This window comes from Manis pentadactyla, chromosome 7 (assembly GCF_030020395.1).
Source record: "Manis pentadactyla isolate mManPen7 chromosome 7, mManPen7.hap1, whole genome shotgun sequence".
Taxonomy (NCBI): domain Eukaryota; kingdom Metazoa; phylum Chordata; class Mammalia; order Pholidota; family Manidae; genus Manis; species Manis pentadactyla.
Window position 1 is genome coordinate 65,836,014 of NC_080025.1, and position 17,355 is coordinate 65,853,368.

Below are 17,355 nucleotides of genomic sequence, written 5' to 3' on the forward strand. Positions count from 1 at the left end.
TCGTGAGTGTGAGTACCCTTGGGCCCACAAACATGTTCTTTGTAGAATGATGTGACATGGGCAAAGCTAATAAGCTCCTGAAGGTACGGTAGATAGAACAATGGAAGTCCTCATATTGGTGTTTTATTTATACCTATGTGAGTCAAACTGGAAAAACCAATCAGCTGTAACTGAATCACTTTTTCCATCAAAGAGGGATGATCAATAGTCCTCACATAGATAAATGGGATTTACTGGCTAAACCATCTTGCTTTTTTAGCTTTATCTCCCAACAATGATTTTACTGTTACTTCTAATTTGTATTTTCTAATTGCATAATACTTAATGGAAATGCCTTATTTTGAGGACAAAAGTGGTTATGTATATTTGAGTAAATAAGTACATTGTAGTTAATTCTATTATAAATACCTCTATTCATGCACATTGATTAAATGATATGTTTTTAGAATAAACCAGTCACAGTTCTATGTTTGTATGCTCAGTGTTATGTGCAAGCCATTTAATGAAAAGGTATGCCTTGAAGAATCAATATTAAATTTGAAATTAGTTCTTAAAGAGTGGGAAGAAAATTCTGTGTGGACTTTTGTCTGACAATAATGTTTCTTAATTAAACGCTATTCTGACTTAGCATGTATATAATCAACTTTATGCTTTTAAATTATTTTATTAGAGGAAGACAGCTGACCTATAAGAACAGTTGTAGTCATTGTTAAATAACATGCATTAAATATGTTTTGTACAATTTTATCAACTTAACTGTGTGTAACTGACCTGGTCTAATTTTAAATAATATAAAAATTAACAAATAATTCAAATTTAATATGTGATAGAATCAGAAACCATAAAGCAGAACTATAAAATAATAGGACAATGGTGTTTAATAGGTTTTTAAATACACTAAATGAAGATTAAACACAAACTAACAAAAATAACTTTTGTATCTTCAGGATTAGAATATAAAGACAAGTCTTTAAAATCATCAGATCTGTGACCTTAGATTGGAATTGTGTTTGAAAGTACAATTTCTGTGGGAAGGACAGAAGAAGCAACTGTTAAGCTTATGCTAACCATGAAAAATACTGAAATGAAAAACCTGTCTACCAGCATGTACATCATGTTAATGAGAAACAACATGGTTACAACATGTTTGAGGTAAAACTGCAATCTGTCTCCTTATACTTTTGTGGACAATGACCACTGAGTTATAGTATTTTAATACAGTAAACTTTGGTCTTACCAAGACATTGTTATCAAAGCAGACATCAGGCCCTTTTCGGTATCTGGGTTGCTTAACCATATCACAAGGATCTGGACCATCAGCTAGAGAAACTTGTTAAGGAATATGAAGTCACTTTTTGTTCCTCACACAATTAAAATAATAAAATGCAATATATTTTCTCAAAGCAAGTAAGAGATACCTATGCCAATACTCTAACCCAACACAACCAGTTCAAATACTAGGGAATTCAAGGAAGTAAACTCCCACAGATTTTCTTTTGTCAGACAAGGGACTCTGTGAAGAGATCAACCCTTCACTTTTCTGCATATAACATGGTCCCTGGTACATAAAAACCACTCAATATTTGTAGAATATAAGTGGACAAAATGCACAAATGACACAGGGTGTAAGATAGGTGGCATGCATGTAAAACAGTACAAGGGCAGACCTGGGTGCATCCTATTTAGCAAGACAAAAATAGAAACTAATTTCTAATAATAAGTATCAATTCCAAACATACGTAAGGACTATTTTTTTTCTGCAATGGCATGAGTAAATATAACAATTACAGGCACTCTAAAAACCCTGTGCCTACAAAGCTTATTATTAATAGCATCATATTGTTGTTTAGCACATTTACCACCAGAAGTAGTTTCAGGGTTACTGCCATTGCAGGTATAGCATGGTAGGACTTTCTTTTTGAAGTTGGGTAATATGCCACGGTAGGTCTATACCACATTCAACTCCATTTGCTATGACCGTTGACAGCTTTCAAGCCACAACACTCCCTTTTTCCCTCTGTCCTGCACCTGGGGAGGCTTGAGTGCCCTTGCCCTTGGCACTGCCTGTAAGTTTGTGCCACAGAGACAGAGTACAGGCACAAAGCCAGCACCACTGACCAACCACCATAAAACCTCAAGCCAGTTGCTCTTCCTGCTCTCTCTCAAGCTATTGTCAGATCTACTCTCTCTCCACAAAGCCTCAATATGCAAGTAGGGGACCATTCACATTCTCTTGGTGCATGTGTAGCAGCATCAACCTTGACATCCAAACTGAATTTTGCATGAAGAGGTCCATTCTGCCTCTGTGAGGTGATCAGAGCCCTCTATAATATTTTTCTCTGTATGCGTATAACAACATGACAAGGTCAAAAGTGCATTACTGTAGATGGTTTTCCATTCCAAACATCTCTGATGTCAAAGGATACAAGTCTGCTCTGCTTGTATGAGCAGTCGTGTGTCACAGGGACAAGTCCCTTTGCTCTCAACCATTATGAATATTAAGTTGGTGTTCATAAGTTTTTCTACATGAAAGATCCTGCAAAATAAACATATTTATTTTTTAAAAATCATAGAAATGAACATTACCTTTTGGGAAAGAAGTAAAAATCAAGGATTCTTACAAGTCAAACTGAAAGATGAAACACAAAGTGCCATCAACACAAACAGTGAAACAGAATGATTTTAGAAGAGAAAGATTACTATTTTATTTATTAGCGTGCATGTACCGCCTCTCGAATGAATACCAAAAAACTGCAACAGATGTTTTAAGTGTGATCTTTACATGTTGGTCCTCAGTGTAAAAATAAGCATTATTTAGTTGTTGAAACTCATAGAAAAAATATTTTACAGACAAGTAAACTAGGAGTACAAAAGTGACTAAACATCTTGGCCAAGCAAATGGCAGAGCTAAGTCTAGATTGTTGTTCAAAAATTTTCTGTAAAGATGGAAATGTTTTCTTTGTCCAATATGGTAAACAATAGCCACATGAGGGTATTGAGCATCTGAAATGTGACTAGTGTGACAAACTTTTAATATTAGTTAATTGTAATTGACACCTGAACTAGTCACCCCTGGCAGGTAACCACTGAACTGGATAACACAGATATAAAGAGAATCAAGGGATCTAAATTGCCTGCACTGTTTTTTCCACAGCTTAAGCTGCTTCCTCTTTCATCAGTAACCAAGATAAAAATGTGAATCTGACACTGAAGAGTAATTTATGATAATTTAGCCAATTTTTAAGGCATATATCACTATTACTGGACATCAGCTAACGAAAGGCCAATGGACCCTGAAACTCTTTCTGATGTAGCGTTTCCTGCAGTTGATAGCCCGACATGCTAATCTCTAAACAAGATGGTGCTTTTTTTCTGAGTTCCTGCCACACTCTGTTCCTTTTCTCTCTTCACATGCTCTGTCTCCTAGGTCACAGAGGCTTGCTAAAGTCATAAAATCACAATGACCATGTCTATTAAAAATTTATCCTCGTTTCAGTTAACCCCTTCCTGAAAATAATTTTTTAACTGTTATAAATTTCTTTTCTGAATCCCCTAGCAACTATCTCTCCCAGGCCTTTCACTTGCTCATATTACCTCATCTCCTCATATTTCTTCTTTCCTAGGCTAAGGTTTCTTCTAGAATAATCTGCCCTCACTTGCTAAAAACAAAGTGGCCCAACTCCATGCCTGGCAAGCTGTACCTTTTGCTGTGTTCTCAGGGATCCTGTGAGGCAGATTATCACTTTCCTCTCAAAATTCCACCATCTTGCCTTCTCTTTCATCCCATTACAACTGCATTAAACTCTCCAACTCTTCCAAAAATTCTTCAGGATGTTTTATGGATTCTGATGACTACCATTAACCTTAACTTTAGGAAAGGTTATTTTCTCCTAGTTCTTTCAGTTTCAAATCAAAGACATATTCAATGCTAAATTTCAGTGATAACTAGGAGTAACCCCTACCCTCAGAATATCTTTTATGTCAAAAGAAATTGTATTTGTCTTAGAATCACTTAGAATTAATATGATCCTGCAACTTTACATCAGATAACTTTAATATGGGCTTATACAAAATAATACATTAAAATAAAATTTTTCTTTACCTAAAAGTGGGTATGATTTATTGATCATATATCTATATATATAGAGAGAGATATAGATAGATAGATAGATATGTAGAACATATGTAACTATTATTGAAGGGATTACAACTTATCAAAGTTAGAATTCTAAAAATGGTAAATTTTAAAACACCAGAGAGAGATCTCTGGTGTTTTCAACTTAAAATAGTAACTCACACTTCTCAGAATAATCAAATGTTAATCTCCATTGTTTTCTGTAATGATTATAAAACTGGATACAATTTCTTAGTGAAACAGTACTTGTCTTGAAATGAAGAAAGGAATTACCTGGAACAGTTTCCACAGTCTAGTACCCCACTGAATGATTTACTATCGTTATCGAAGAAATACTGGGTTTGTTCAGTAATACAACTCTGTTTTGACAGAGAGGCCGTAAAATCATCATCTTCCATCTCAACTGTGGGGAAAACAAAGACCACCTTCATGAGGGGACACTACAGTCAGTCCCCCAGAGCCTTCATTTCTCACAGAGCAAAACAAATGCATAAGGGCAAAACAAATGACTGACTTGTTTATTGCTGTGTGGTATCATATGGACCTCTAATAGGTACCCAATAAATATTGATAGAATAAATTAATACAAATACATAAGAGCTACAAAATAGAGGCCAGTGTGACCTAAGAAAGTTTCAAAAGCAGCAAATGGACACAAATTCTGAGTTTGTTGAACTTAACACATCCAAAAAGAAATTTTTAATTGCTATTCTGACAATATCTGAGCATTTACATACCTGCCTCAAGAAGTCGTGGAAAGGTCAAACTCAAGAGAAACTGCTGTAGAATAGACCTGAATTTTAAATATGAATGATTATTGATAAAAATCAAGACCTTTTCCTCTACAAATTGTATAACAAAAACCTGAGTAATTTTGCATGTACATATTTCTTTCCCATCTGTTAAGGAGCATTTTTCTATAAGTATTTCTTAAATTACACAGAACACTATAAATTTCTTTATGTAAGAGAAGTCAGATGTGTTCAGAACCAAGTGAAGGACACATATGTGTGAAAAAGCCTAATAAGAAATGAAATTGTGGAGAGGTGGTAACTCTAAGAAGTAGAATGTCAGTATTACAATGCATACGTTTTTCACCTTATTTTAGCTTTTAAAATTTTGTGGTGGGGGAAAAACAAACCTGAAAAACCAAACAAAAATGAGTTTGTCTTTGCCACAGGTTTGTGGACTATTTATTACAGTACAGAATATGTTTGTAAATATATAACGTGACAGCTATGAAATGAAATATACATATTAGATCTAAGGCATATAGCACATTTCACTTTTATAATAAAGACAATTGAGTCATTGTCTATATATTAGAATAGAATCATCTGGAACTGAATTTAGGAAAGATATAGGGCAGAAGCGGGCACTAAAGAGGAGGAGGGAGATTCTGTCCAGAAAATAGCATAAAGTATTTTAGCAACACTGTGAGGTTTAGAAAACCCACATAAATTAACATATAAATATCACTGTCAGAACAGAAAGCACCATTTCTCACACTTTTTTTTTTTCAGAAAAATAGAATTTGTAATCAAAATCTTTGCTACATTAATAAAATGGCACGACTTTAATTCTAGCCAGGGAAGCTTCAACATCAAATGAATGTTACAGATTAATCCTGGAATGAAGCTTAGACAATAAAGTAATGATACAAAAGAAAGACAGGTGGAAAGGCAAGGAGGGAGAGAGAATGGATCCCAGACAAAAAGGTTTAGTTTCTTGATTGACCAGAACTGAACAATGACAAATTTGATCTTCCAGACTCTGCAGCGTGCCTCCATGAACAGTTACTTCATCGGTGGTGGGGGAACAGGTGAGGGGTGAAGGAAGTGGGGAGGGTGGAATTGGTGACGACAAAGAAGTAGATACATTTTGGCAACATGATGCCTCTGAGACTGTGTCAGCCATTCCATGGACAGTACAGACAGAGAAAAAAGTCATCATGTCATGAACTTGATTGATGAAGTCAACTAATTTGGATACTGAAGGCGATAAATAGGAACTTTTTATAGATCAATATACCTAAAATTTAAGGAATTGAATATAAAGAAAAAAATAAAATGCAAAGAGTTTCAACAGATCCATAAAAAAGTCTCTGAAGAGACAGGTTTACATGAACATAACATTGTTTTCAAATGAAAAACTGAAAACTAATAATTGTACAGTGACCATATTAAAAAAATCATAAATATCACCAATATGTGCTATGGGAAATGAAAAAGAGTAGACCCCTAATAATTATTTACATGTTACAAAATCTGTATTTTCACCAAATTCTTCACTACTTCAAACCACCAGTCTCTCATTAGCAATAAAACTGCAATTTTGACTTACCAGGCCGCAGCAGTGGCCCACCAGCCAATGTGTAATATGTCTGCTATTGACGGCTATAAAATAGAACAACAAAGTCATTCCACTGATCCGCCCTGTGTCCCTCTGAGAGGAGCAGACGAGTTAGGGGGTACTGACCACGAATGCTGAGCGACGACCTGCTCCTTGCTTTGGTGCAGCTCCAGGCTCACACACTGACTGATAATCGTAAGATTTATTAAAAGCATAAACTGATATATTAACCAGGTGTCTCATCAAACTTGGATCAATCTCTCCAAAAAATCTTCCAATCTGGTACAGAAAAAAATAAATAAAGTTTCAAATGTGAGCCAAATATTAACACCTAAACCCTTAAAATGAAAAGAAATAATACAAAGAAAATGTGAACAAAAACTATTTAGGAGCTTAGAAACAAAAGCAAGTAATAAGCCTGTGTCAGACACTCCGAAAGAGCTCAAGTGAGATGACGTGTTCTCATTACTCAGTGGTTCTGTGTGATACTCACAGAAGGAATGGAGAGTTTAGTAAGCATAAAGGTCACAATCAAATGCCTCCTAGGGAAGAGACAAGTAGCATAAATGAGAGAAATGAGTAAGACTACAAAAAGAAAAGGACCTTGTAGAGATTGTGATGAACTGGAGTGAGTCCCACCTAAAGAGGAAACCTCCAGACTAATCAACTCCAGCTCATAAATATTGTCAGTTAGGAAAAGGTGGTGTTGAGAGAGTGTTTTGTTTCTTTTTTTTAAGAGATGTCGATGTCAGAAATGTAGATTCAGAAATGAAATTAGTTGGCAACTTATTGTACTTTGCTTAATATCCTTTGTAAGCCAAACAGCCTATGTACTACCAATTTGTAAATCTGGGACTAGAAACTTTGTCAGTTTCAAACCAGCCATCTATTAAGTTAGATATTATCAACTAATAAACACTTAAGATGTGAAGATTTTCTAAATTTCGGAGAGATCAAAAATAGAAAGCCCATATCATGTTAAAATCCTTAACTATACAGTTTTTTTAAAATTAAGGTATCACTGATAGACAATCTTATGAAGGTTTCACATGAGCAACATTGTGGTTTCAACATTCACCCATATTATCAAGTCCCCCTCCTGCCCATTACAGTCACTGTCCATCAGTGTAGTGAGATGCTATAGAGTGATTACTTGTCTTCTCCATGCTGTATTTCCTTCCCCGTGACCTACCTATATTGTGAGTTCTAATCCCCTTCTCCCTCCCTCCCCAACCCCTTCCCTTTGATGACTGCTACTTAACTATACATTTTAATGGCTAACTGTTAGTACCAGAAAGAAACTCAACTAACAGACATTGGAAAAAATAGGTTTAGGGTGCATTTTTTAATGATTTATATTATATTTAGCATTTTAAAATTTATTTTAAGACAGAGCAAATAATCAATTTCTGTAATGGTTTGAAGGAATTTTATAATGTTGATCAGGGAAACAAACTTTGGAAACTAGTTCTCTCTCACTTTAAGTACATACCTGATTAGTATAATCATCATGATTTGCCATTAAAAGAAATCCACCATCATCTAGAATCACGCAATCCATTACCTATCAAAATAAAAACAACAGTTAACACATTTTTAGGAAGGTGAGAAGGCTGCGTTATCGTTACAGTTGGATGATGGTAGCAAAAATAGAAAAAATTCAAATGACTATTATCTTCCCTTGAAATTCACTCAAGAAATTCTGATGAAATAAACTGACAGAATGCATAGATTCATATCAAATGCTTCATATTCTACCACCACCTATCCAGTTAAAGTTGTCAACTCAGTGGGAACAAATCATAGGAACAAATCAAAAACAATCTTTTGCCATTCCAAGGTCATCTAAATGATCCAAGATATTGGGCAGATCAAAATATTTAGTAATGTATAGTAACCTTATTATTTTAAACACACAGTTAAGATTTTCACAAGATCTTTTTAAAAATGCATTTTAGTCACCATACTTCACAGATTTAAAAAAAGGCAGCAGCCTGAGGACATTTATGACTATTTTGTATGAAAAAATGGTTGGATAATTTCAGATTTAAAAGCACAAAAGAAAAAAAAATGCCCATGACAGAAAAAAAATCATTCATCCTGAAATAAATTCCCACCCAATTCAATTTAAATCATGTTTAAATGCATGAATCAATTTAATAATATTTAATATACAAAATCACAATTTAAAACATTTGTTTTCAGAACTGGAGACACATGCATTCTATTTCCCTAATGCGGAAACAGCTTGCTAAAACTTTTGCCCTAAAAACAGCTTTCATAGTCTCTTTATATTGTCTATGTACAAGGGATAATCTACAAAAAAAATAATTAAAGTTACTGGCATATAATTTTATACAACTAGAAGTGAAGAGGTGGCATGAACTCACTGTTTTCCTGGGAAATACAAACACACACACACACACACACACACACACACACACACAAGAAGAAGAGAAGAAAACAGTGGAATTCATCCTCTCATTCACTTGAATTTATCTAATATCAGTCTTACAGCATCTTCAACTTTTGAACAAAGAAGTTCACATTTGCTTTTTCAACTTCTTAAAGAGACACGGGAGTATTGGAGGACAATGTAAAATCCAAACTTTATAATGAATTACATAATTGCAGGGTTTAGTTAAAAAAAAGTTCTCATTGCTGTAAATATAGTGAACAAATTCAGACAAAGTGCAAAGCATGGAAGATTGCACTCATAACCAATAATGACACATTGCTTAAAACTTCCCATCCAGGAACAGAGCTAAAGATAAATACGTACGAAAGAATCCAACACAATTGAGATCGAAGAGAATACAGTCCATACTGACATGCTTTTTTTATATGTTCCCATTATATATAAATATTTTTAAAAATAAACATTTAAAAGTAGGAATTTAAAGCATATAATTCAAAGTCTTATCTATGAATTAGTTCACAGTTACAAAGAAGATTTTCTCTTATAGCATTTCATTAAAAAAAGGATGCAGTGATTTTTTTTTAAGCATTAAAGTCTAAGCAGGAGTAGCACAAGAAAAAAATTAAAGTTAAAAATTTTTGAGTTTTCTTACATCACTGTTTCTTTTGCAGTCACACACTGGACCGGCACACTGAAAGACAGAAATACAATCATCACCTCACATTTTAAAAAGCACTGCATCTTAATTATAGCATAGTATTACCACGTTACAATTGAATTCTTTATCTCCTATAAAAGATCAAATGATAGTCTAGTCTTCAATAAAAAAAGGCAATAGTCTTATGTTTAAAATTAGAAAATATCAGTCAATAGATATCTAAACTAGCATTTCACATTATAACATTGAAATATTTTTCTTTTGGTTATTTATTGACTAATGTAGACAAAAAAATTCTCTGGAAAAATAGGAACTCAATAATTCTGCTTAAATGTAATGGCACTGAAAATTTATTTTGTCACTGTATAAAACTTTAATTTTACTTTTTCTTTGCATTTGAGAAAACTAAGCGTAGCATACGAATTAAAAAAAAAAAAAAACCTTACCGGATCCCTGATTGATGTTTTGGTGAAATTCTCTATCCAGGAATTTACATCAATTTTAATTCCAACAACTGAAAAATAATGTAAAGAAAAATTGACAAATTAAAAAAAATGTAGCTATGAGTCTCACTAATCTATCTTTCCTCTCACATTTGAAAATTCCTGAACAAATACAAAAAAAAATCTATTTAATTTCAGTTCTTCAAAATAGCTGAGAATATATTCTGAGTAGTTCAGAATATATACACAGAGATATATTTCTTGGGGTTTTCATTAAGAAGTAATGCTAACAGCTCTTAAATGATTATATAAACTTCATTTATATTCACAACACAGTTTATTCATATGCTATGACCTGGCCAACTAACTAATATAGAGAGTATCAGGAATAGTGTTATAAATATGAAGTCATTCAAGAGGAATATTTTAAGAAGATTCCCTAACCTGACCAATGCTTGCAGGAGGTACTTAAGAAATGTTTGCTGAACTTTGGAAAGACGAGCAGGTGAGTGAATGAGTGACTGAGAAAACAACAGTGAATGAAGGCAGGGGTGAGTGAGTTAGTAAGTGATAGAATGAATCTATGTGGCAGAAAACTGCCCTCAGGAGCAGGAAGGCAATCGTCTACCTTCAAACAATACCGAATCATACTATAAAAGAAAAAAAATTCTAGCCTATTTCTAATTCCCAGTGATGCTCAATTTTAAAATTTGTTTCTTGTTTGTTTTAGCAAAAAGTTGTTTTTCTATTACTTTGTTTTTTTAAAAAATAGATTCCTACCCAATTCTTCTTAACAGATACATAGTATAGATATGTCATAATTTATCTTCTCTCCCAATGATAGAAACTTAACAGCATCTTTAAATTATTATAAGTGTTCACATCCTTGGCTGTCTATTCTTTTGTGTATTTTAAAGTACTGGTAGGATGTTTAGAGAAGGACTGCTAGATCAATCCTGCATTTGGAATTTTGATATGCAACACTCAATTGACTCCATATATTTGTGTCAACAGGGCATAAACATAAATGCTTACTTGAAAACTTCTCAACACTATAGCATCAATATTATTTTATCTGCAGATCATAGGTAACTAATTGTATTTAATTTTTTAAGTTTGCATGTTTTTTACTTTATTTTGGCTGAAGCTTTCTGATGGCCTTCCTGATAAGCACTGCCAGTTTTTAATAAAGTATTAGGTCCCATTTAATCTTGGCCATGTGCATGGGCACAATATATATGCTTACCTGCAGGTTTAAGCAGTTTTCCTTGGATATATATTTCTACAGCTTTGCTTACCATAATGCCTGATTCATAAGCACCAGGTCCACTTTCTAAAAATAAAAAGGGAAAACAGACCTATCTCGATAAATCAAATAATACTGAATTCAATAGGTAAAGGTGAGTAGCATTTGGCTTAAATACTCTAGCATAGACATGTTATAAAGAGGTGTTTAGACATGTATAAAAGAGGTCCTTTTGCCTCTTCTTCCTCTATACCCCAGGCGAACAGGAGTGTCTGTGAACTGGTTCACACTAATTGACATCAGGATGTGGATTAATTCAGCTTGGCTGCGTCTCCTTCCATGATATAATGGATGGGATGCACACCAAATTTCTGCTTCATGACATCCGCTATAATAGTGAGGAGGCTGCTGAAGTGAAATGGAAAGATTGATCTTAGATTCCCAAAACTGCTCTTGTATTTTAGCAGATATATGTCTCTGGACAAAACTCTGAAATTCTTTAACTTCAGTTTCCCATTTGTGAAAATGAGACTAAATAATATGTACCCATAGAGAAGCTGAGGGATTAAATTTGAAAGTTTTGGGGAAAGAACCCAATTTAATATTTTAAAAGATGAACTATTACCAAATTTTATAAATACTTAAGAAAAACTGATTAAAGTGGAGTAAACTGATTACACTTGTAAAAATTCATTAATGACTTGTGAAATGAGGTATTACCTACATGTGTTTTTATGTACTATGCATGCGCAGAGATATGCTGTCTCTACATTACTGAAATACTGTTTCCAACTAGGTTTTTTTACCTCTTCAACTAAATGTATGCTTCTACAGTACATACTTAATGACAATTCTGAGCAATTAGCTTAAAATATATTATTTTTGGGAAAAGCAGGTAGTAGCAATAATTTTAAAACAAAAGAAATTGAGCAAACTGATGTCCAGAATGATACTTACTGTTAAAGTAGGGAGCAGTGAAAATATAGTTATCATTATCAAGACTCCTTTTATAGAAGCTGTCCTCATATGTTTCTGGGTTTTCTTGCCAATTTTCTCCAGCCCTAAGGAGGAAATGGTTCATCATTTTTATTCTTCAGACTACCTGATAACCTACTTCTCCCATGTGGACATCACTGAACTTTACAAATGTGTCTACATATCAGGTATGTCTAAGGAAGCTAGTGGTAATTGATAGTCTAAGTGATGCTCATTACTAAGCAATGTATCAGCAGAAAATTATATTAAGGGTCAGGAAAAGCTGACTCCTAGTTTCACTCTTGCCATTTACCAGCCAGGTAACTATGGGGCAGATCATTTAACATTAATAAGCCCAGCCTGTCTACCAAGATCCACTGAAGAGCAGTGAAAACAATTGTGTTTCTGCAAACACCTCCAAAGAGCTACAACCATTATGTTCATTTACCTACGTTAACTTGTATCTGCAAAGAGAAAAATCCCTTTTAAAATCTCTTAAATTTTGTAATATATATGACAAAAATTTTTTAAAGAAATGGAGTATTTAAGTAATATGTCTAAACAATGACTCCATTATAACCTAATAATGATCGGTTTCTCTGAGTAATGGTTTCCTTATACAGAAATGTACAGCTCCTTAGAGTAGTCTTTTGTAATGTTCTGATTTTTACAGATGTTATTTGAACTTACTCTTTGGGATAAACTCTGGTAATCCCACCATCGGTCACAACAAACCGCGCTTTCACTCCCTTGCTAGAAGAGAAGACAGAAGGACATTTTTTATTCAACTTACTCTTTGTAAGGTATTAATTTAAGTGTTAGTGATACAAGGAGAAATAAAATGAGTTCCTAAAATAAAGGAAGCCAAAGTAAATACATCAACAGGTACAAACGATGTTTTAATAGCTAAAATATCTAATTAGTCATTAAAGAGGGTCATTTAAGGAAGACATCTCATAGGAAATGATACAGCTACATTTGAAGATGGAATGTGAGTTTACAGAGGAAGCAGGAAGACATCACAATATGAGCAAAGATTATGCGTGAAGGAAAGCCAGTGAACAGTGAGAGTATTTGGTGTACAACAGCACAAGGCACCAGGCGAGAAACAACAGGAAGTGAAGTCTGAAGTACAAGCTTCTGAAGAATGGTCTGCTCATGGATGACCTTTAAATACAGGCTGGAGAGTTTCACCTTTATCCTGAAATTAGAACTGCATTTTAAAAGTAAGACTCTGGCAGGTACACATTGTGTGGAGAATAGACTGAGGGCTGTGGGCAGAGGAACAGAAACATTAAAGGCAGAAACAGCAGATGCTGTAGCTTTTTAGAAATGGGAATTTATGGCCCTGAGTATGAAGAAGAGAGGAGAACACTGTTAGAGGAAGTACTTAGTCTTTGGTGATTGACTGGAAATGGGGTGGAGAAGAGACTATAAATGAGAATCATAGTCAGATTTCTCAATTTCTTGACCCCGGTATGCAGTAGTGCCATTAAAAAGCCAACTACACATTCACTAAGAACCCTGTCTACCACAAACACTGAAACACACATAGACATGCCTGTTTAATTTGGTTTATTCACAGTACAGTGTATATGCATGTAAAGCTGAGAAACGGCAGATATTATTTCTGACATTCACTGACAACTGAAATGCAAGTTGTCAACAATTACAAAATGTTTCTCTTGAGAAATTGTTATTGAAGATAAATAATAAACTTTAAATTTATGAGACCTATATTCCAAGTATTTCCTGGAGAGAAACTAAACTGAAATTAATATATTTTTTATTAATAAGAACACATACTTACATGTTTTTCTGCTTACTCCAGTAATTTTGGACAAGTTCATTTGTAAAGCCTGCATCCAGCAAAACTCTATTAATCAAATCCGTGTTACCTAATACAGGAAAAGGATATACTCAATTATAATGCATAGATTTTTAACCAGGATAATAATGAAACAAATATATTATCTATTTCCAAAGGAAATTCAGAGAGAATAAGTTCTGTGAATTAAAAATATCCTATATTAACTTTCTGTATGTTTTTATATTGTTCATCTTGCCTGACATTTTTCAGGCTCTAGACAGATCAGTAGTGAAAAAGCCAATTTTAAACAAGGCAAATTTTTTGTAAACTTTATCAAAAACATGTATGAAATATGCCAATCAAGAAACAATGAGGAAATGAATAGTCCTCCTTTTTGTATGTGTGTGTGTGTATGTGCAGGTTAGTACAGTGATTCCCAATCATAATTTCATGGATAATTTTATATGTAAATATAAAAATACATGATGTAGTTTCTTGTTTGTTTTGGCCAAGGAACAAAATAACTTATTACAGAACAACACTTCCAAGACTGGCTTTTGGAATCTCCTGGTATTGCTGGAAAAGTACAAATGAGCATATTAGCCCCAGTTCAAAGATAATGGAGAGCATAGCTGATGAGCGCCAAGGGTCAATTAATGCACATTCTTCATTGAAAAACGATGCCTCTTTCCTTCCCGCTGGCTCCTGTACTCATGCACCCGTGAGGCTCTGAGTTGCCTACTAGTGCTTTTTGAAAGTGCACATTTATGATAAATTAAATTTTATTCAAGTAAGGAATATATGGTCTTATTTAATACCTTATTTCTACAAGAGACGGAGTAGAATAGGCTGGAAAACACTTTAGTTGGTGTCATTGATTTTTAATTCAATATATCTTTCATCCAGGATTAAAAGATAAACTTAATTCACATTTTAGATTTCGATTCATTTTAGGAACTTATCTTTTTTACTATATTATTTTAGAAATGAAATCACTTTAAAAAACAGCCCATGTGGAAAGTGAATTAATATAATTTGTCTCAAATCCTTTAAGGTAAAAAAAAAGAGACCATTATTGTAATTTGTAATATAAATCAACATTGCAAGTAACTTCATAATTTTGTTCATATTTTCATTATGTTTATAAGTTTAAAAATGTGTCTTGAAATATGTCCCTTGTAGCTGACTACATACAATATATTAAACAGGTTATCAGTATTAAGCTTTGTTGTTTTACACACAAAATCTCATTTCATAGTAGTTCAATAACAAAAGGGAATATGAAGATAATGATCACTCTACAGCATAAACATTTAGGTAGGTTAACAAATACTAGGGGAGAATTATAATTTTACTGAAGGCTTTCCTTTATATAGCAAAATTAAACTTAACTGCACCCCTTTGAAAAAACTACATAGGTTACAACTAGATTCCAATCATTGGTAACTACCTTTAGAGTTGTTTTACATATTATTCTTAATAATGTGAGGTAAAATGTGACTGAGAAAAATCTATATCTATAATATAACACTGAGGAAAATATGAATTGTTTTATAGCTATCAGCTCTTTTTTTATAATTAAAAATCTAATAAATTCTCAGTTCTTCACACAGTTAAATAATCATGTCCATCACTTCCTATTGGATTACGTATATAATAGGAAGCAGGTAAAAGGTGAAGAGACTGAAGCACACACAACAAAATGGACACTAGTACTATGATACTGAAAGCATTTTGTTTAAACATCCTCATACTTTCCTAGGACCTAGAGGCAACCAATTAAATTCCATATTATTCCAGTTCTCTCTTGGAAATACCCATTACTAATAGGAAATGAACAATCCCATTAAAAATCACCGAAAAGGCTCTTGCTCAGGCAGAGTGAGTTCACAGAGCAGAAAGGATTGGAATCCCTCAACTCAGGAAGGATGGATGTAAACTCTAGCTACCCATCACAGCATTGCAGAGGAGCTCATTCATGTTAAGAGGTGCAATGAGTTATCTTTTTATGAGGTAAACTTCTATTTGTGAGATGGATTTTTACTTTTCATAACTGAGGAAGAGCTTTGCTTAACCCTTCCTGATAGAAAGGGAAATAATTTTTAAAAAGAAAAGAAGAGGTGGAGCAGAGAACAAAAATGTCAGCATATATTTTTTTCCCAAATTATATTTACTAAGGTAATTTTTGCCACGCAGTGGGTTTTCCTCTTTTATTTCCCATTGTCACTACATTTCTTTCATAAGAGTACTTTCACAGGATATTTTAGGAAAAAAAAACAGTTAAGATTTTTAAATGTTTTAAAAGTCCAGCATCTGTAAATCTCTATGAAGTGTCATAGTATGACTCATGCAAATTTCTCTGAAAGATAAATATAATGTTAAAGACTAATTACTAAGATTTACCTATTCCAAATTGATTTACTTCACAAAATGGGAAATTAAAGAATTATTTTTTAAAAATATGAAGTTAATTATGATTGAAATGAGTATCAGGAAAAAAACATTAATATAGCATTTTTTACACCTTTGTTTTTACTCTATCCATATTAAAACTCATTATATGAAATGCAGGACATAAAAAATAAAAATGTGTTACATGTTTTCCTCTATACAGCAAAAACAAGGCATTGAAAAACCTTCAAAAGATCATTAAAATCAAGTTTTTTAAATTTGAAAGAACAAAGGTAAGCATATCCTATTTGCATTTAAACACTGGCAACATTTCCTGGCTTTGAAAATTTGATTTTACTTAATGAAATGAAATTTTTGTAATATATAAAAGACTGAATTGTAACATTTTACCATTAAAAATTCATAAATTAAATAAATAAACCAACATACCAACAAACTAATCTGAACCAAGATAGAACCGCCTTGGATATAACCACAGTGAGCAATTACTGCCAATTAATGCCTACTTACATGATGGGTTGTTTGGAGTTTTTCTGTCAATAAACTCATTGAAATTTAAAAGGAATTCTGTGTTATTATCTGATATTTTAAGGTCACTGCAGTAATCTCTGAAAAAGAAATTTAGGATATTAGGCATTAAAATCAAAACTTCAAAAAAATGTACACAATAAACACAGGAAGTGAAAACACTTTTTTTTTTTTTACTAGCTAGGAGACTGCAAGCCATTAAACTTGTTCCTCCATTTTCCAAACTCTATAATGGAACAACACTGACAAAAAGTGGTAAGTATTATAGATAATAAATATTAAACACTTGACCTCTGGACTGTAGGTGTTCAGTAAATGGTTTGTTATTGTTATTACATTATCATCATTGTGTGTTGTAAATTTGCAGTTTTCATAAA

General features: G+C 33.2%; 1 protein-coding gene and 1 long non-coding RNA gene across 13 annotated transcripts in view; one reads left to right on the forward strand and one right to left on the reverse strand.

Annotated features, from left to right (window-relative positions):
• Positions 1-17,355, forward strand: part of LOC130684276 (uncharacterized) — a 131,002-nt gene that overhangs the window by 111,252 nt on the left and 2,395 nt on the right. Inside the window, exon 2 of the long non-coding RNA XR_008998476.1 lies at positions 17,159-17,233. This is a non-coding gene — a long non-coding RNA (uncharacterized LOC130684276). The remainder of the gene's footprint in view (positions 1-17,158; positions 17,234-17,355) is intronic.
• CACNA2D1 (calcium voltage-gated channel auxiliary subunit alpha2delta 1) overlaps positions 1-17,355 on the reverse strand; it is a 533,653-nt gene that overhangs the window by 22,477 nt on the left and 493,821 nt on the right. For all 12 annotated transcript variants that reach the window (XM_036931689.2, XM_036931687.2, XM_036931679.2 and 9 more), the window contains 14 exons: positions 16,961-17,058; positions 14,039-14,126; positions 12,919-12,981; positions 12,211-12,314; positions 11,254-11,340; positions 10,011-10,078; positions 9,559-9,597; positions 7,980-8,051; positions 6,614-6,766; positions 6,479-6,531; positions 4,873-4,928; positions 4,409-4,538; positions 2,427-2,536; positions 1,238-1,320 (listed from right to left, as the gene is read on the reverse strand). In XM_036931689.2, the coding sequence (XP_036787584.2) occupies positions 1,238-1,320; positions 2,427-2,536; positions 4,409-4,538; positions 4,873-4,928; positions 6,479-6,531; positions 6,614-6,766; positions 7,980-8,051; positions 9,559-9,597; positions 10,011-10,078; positions 11,254-11,340; positions 12,211-12,314; positions 12,919-12,981; positions 14,039-14,126; positions 16,961-17,058 (1,204 nt within the window). The remainder of the gene's footprint in view (positions 1-1,237; positions 1,321-2,426; positions 2,537-4,408; positions 4,539-4,872; positions 4,929-6,478; positions 6,532-6,613; positions 6,767-7,979; positions 8,052-9,558; positions 9,598-10,010; positions 10,079-11,253; positions 11,341-12,210; positions 12,315-12,918; positions 12,982-14,038; positions 14,127-16,960; positions 17,059-17,355) is intronic.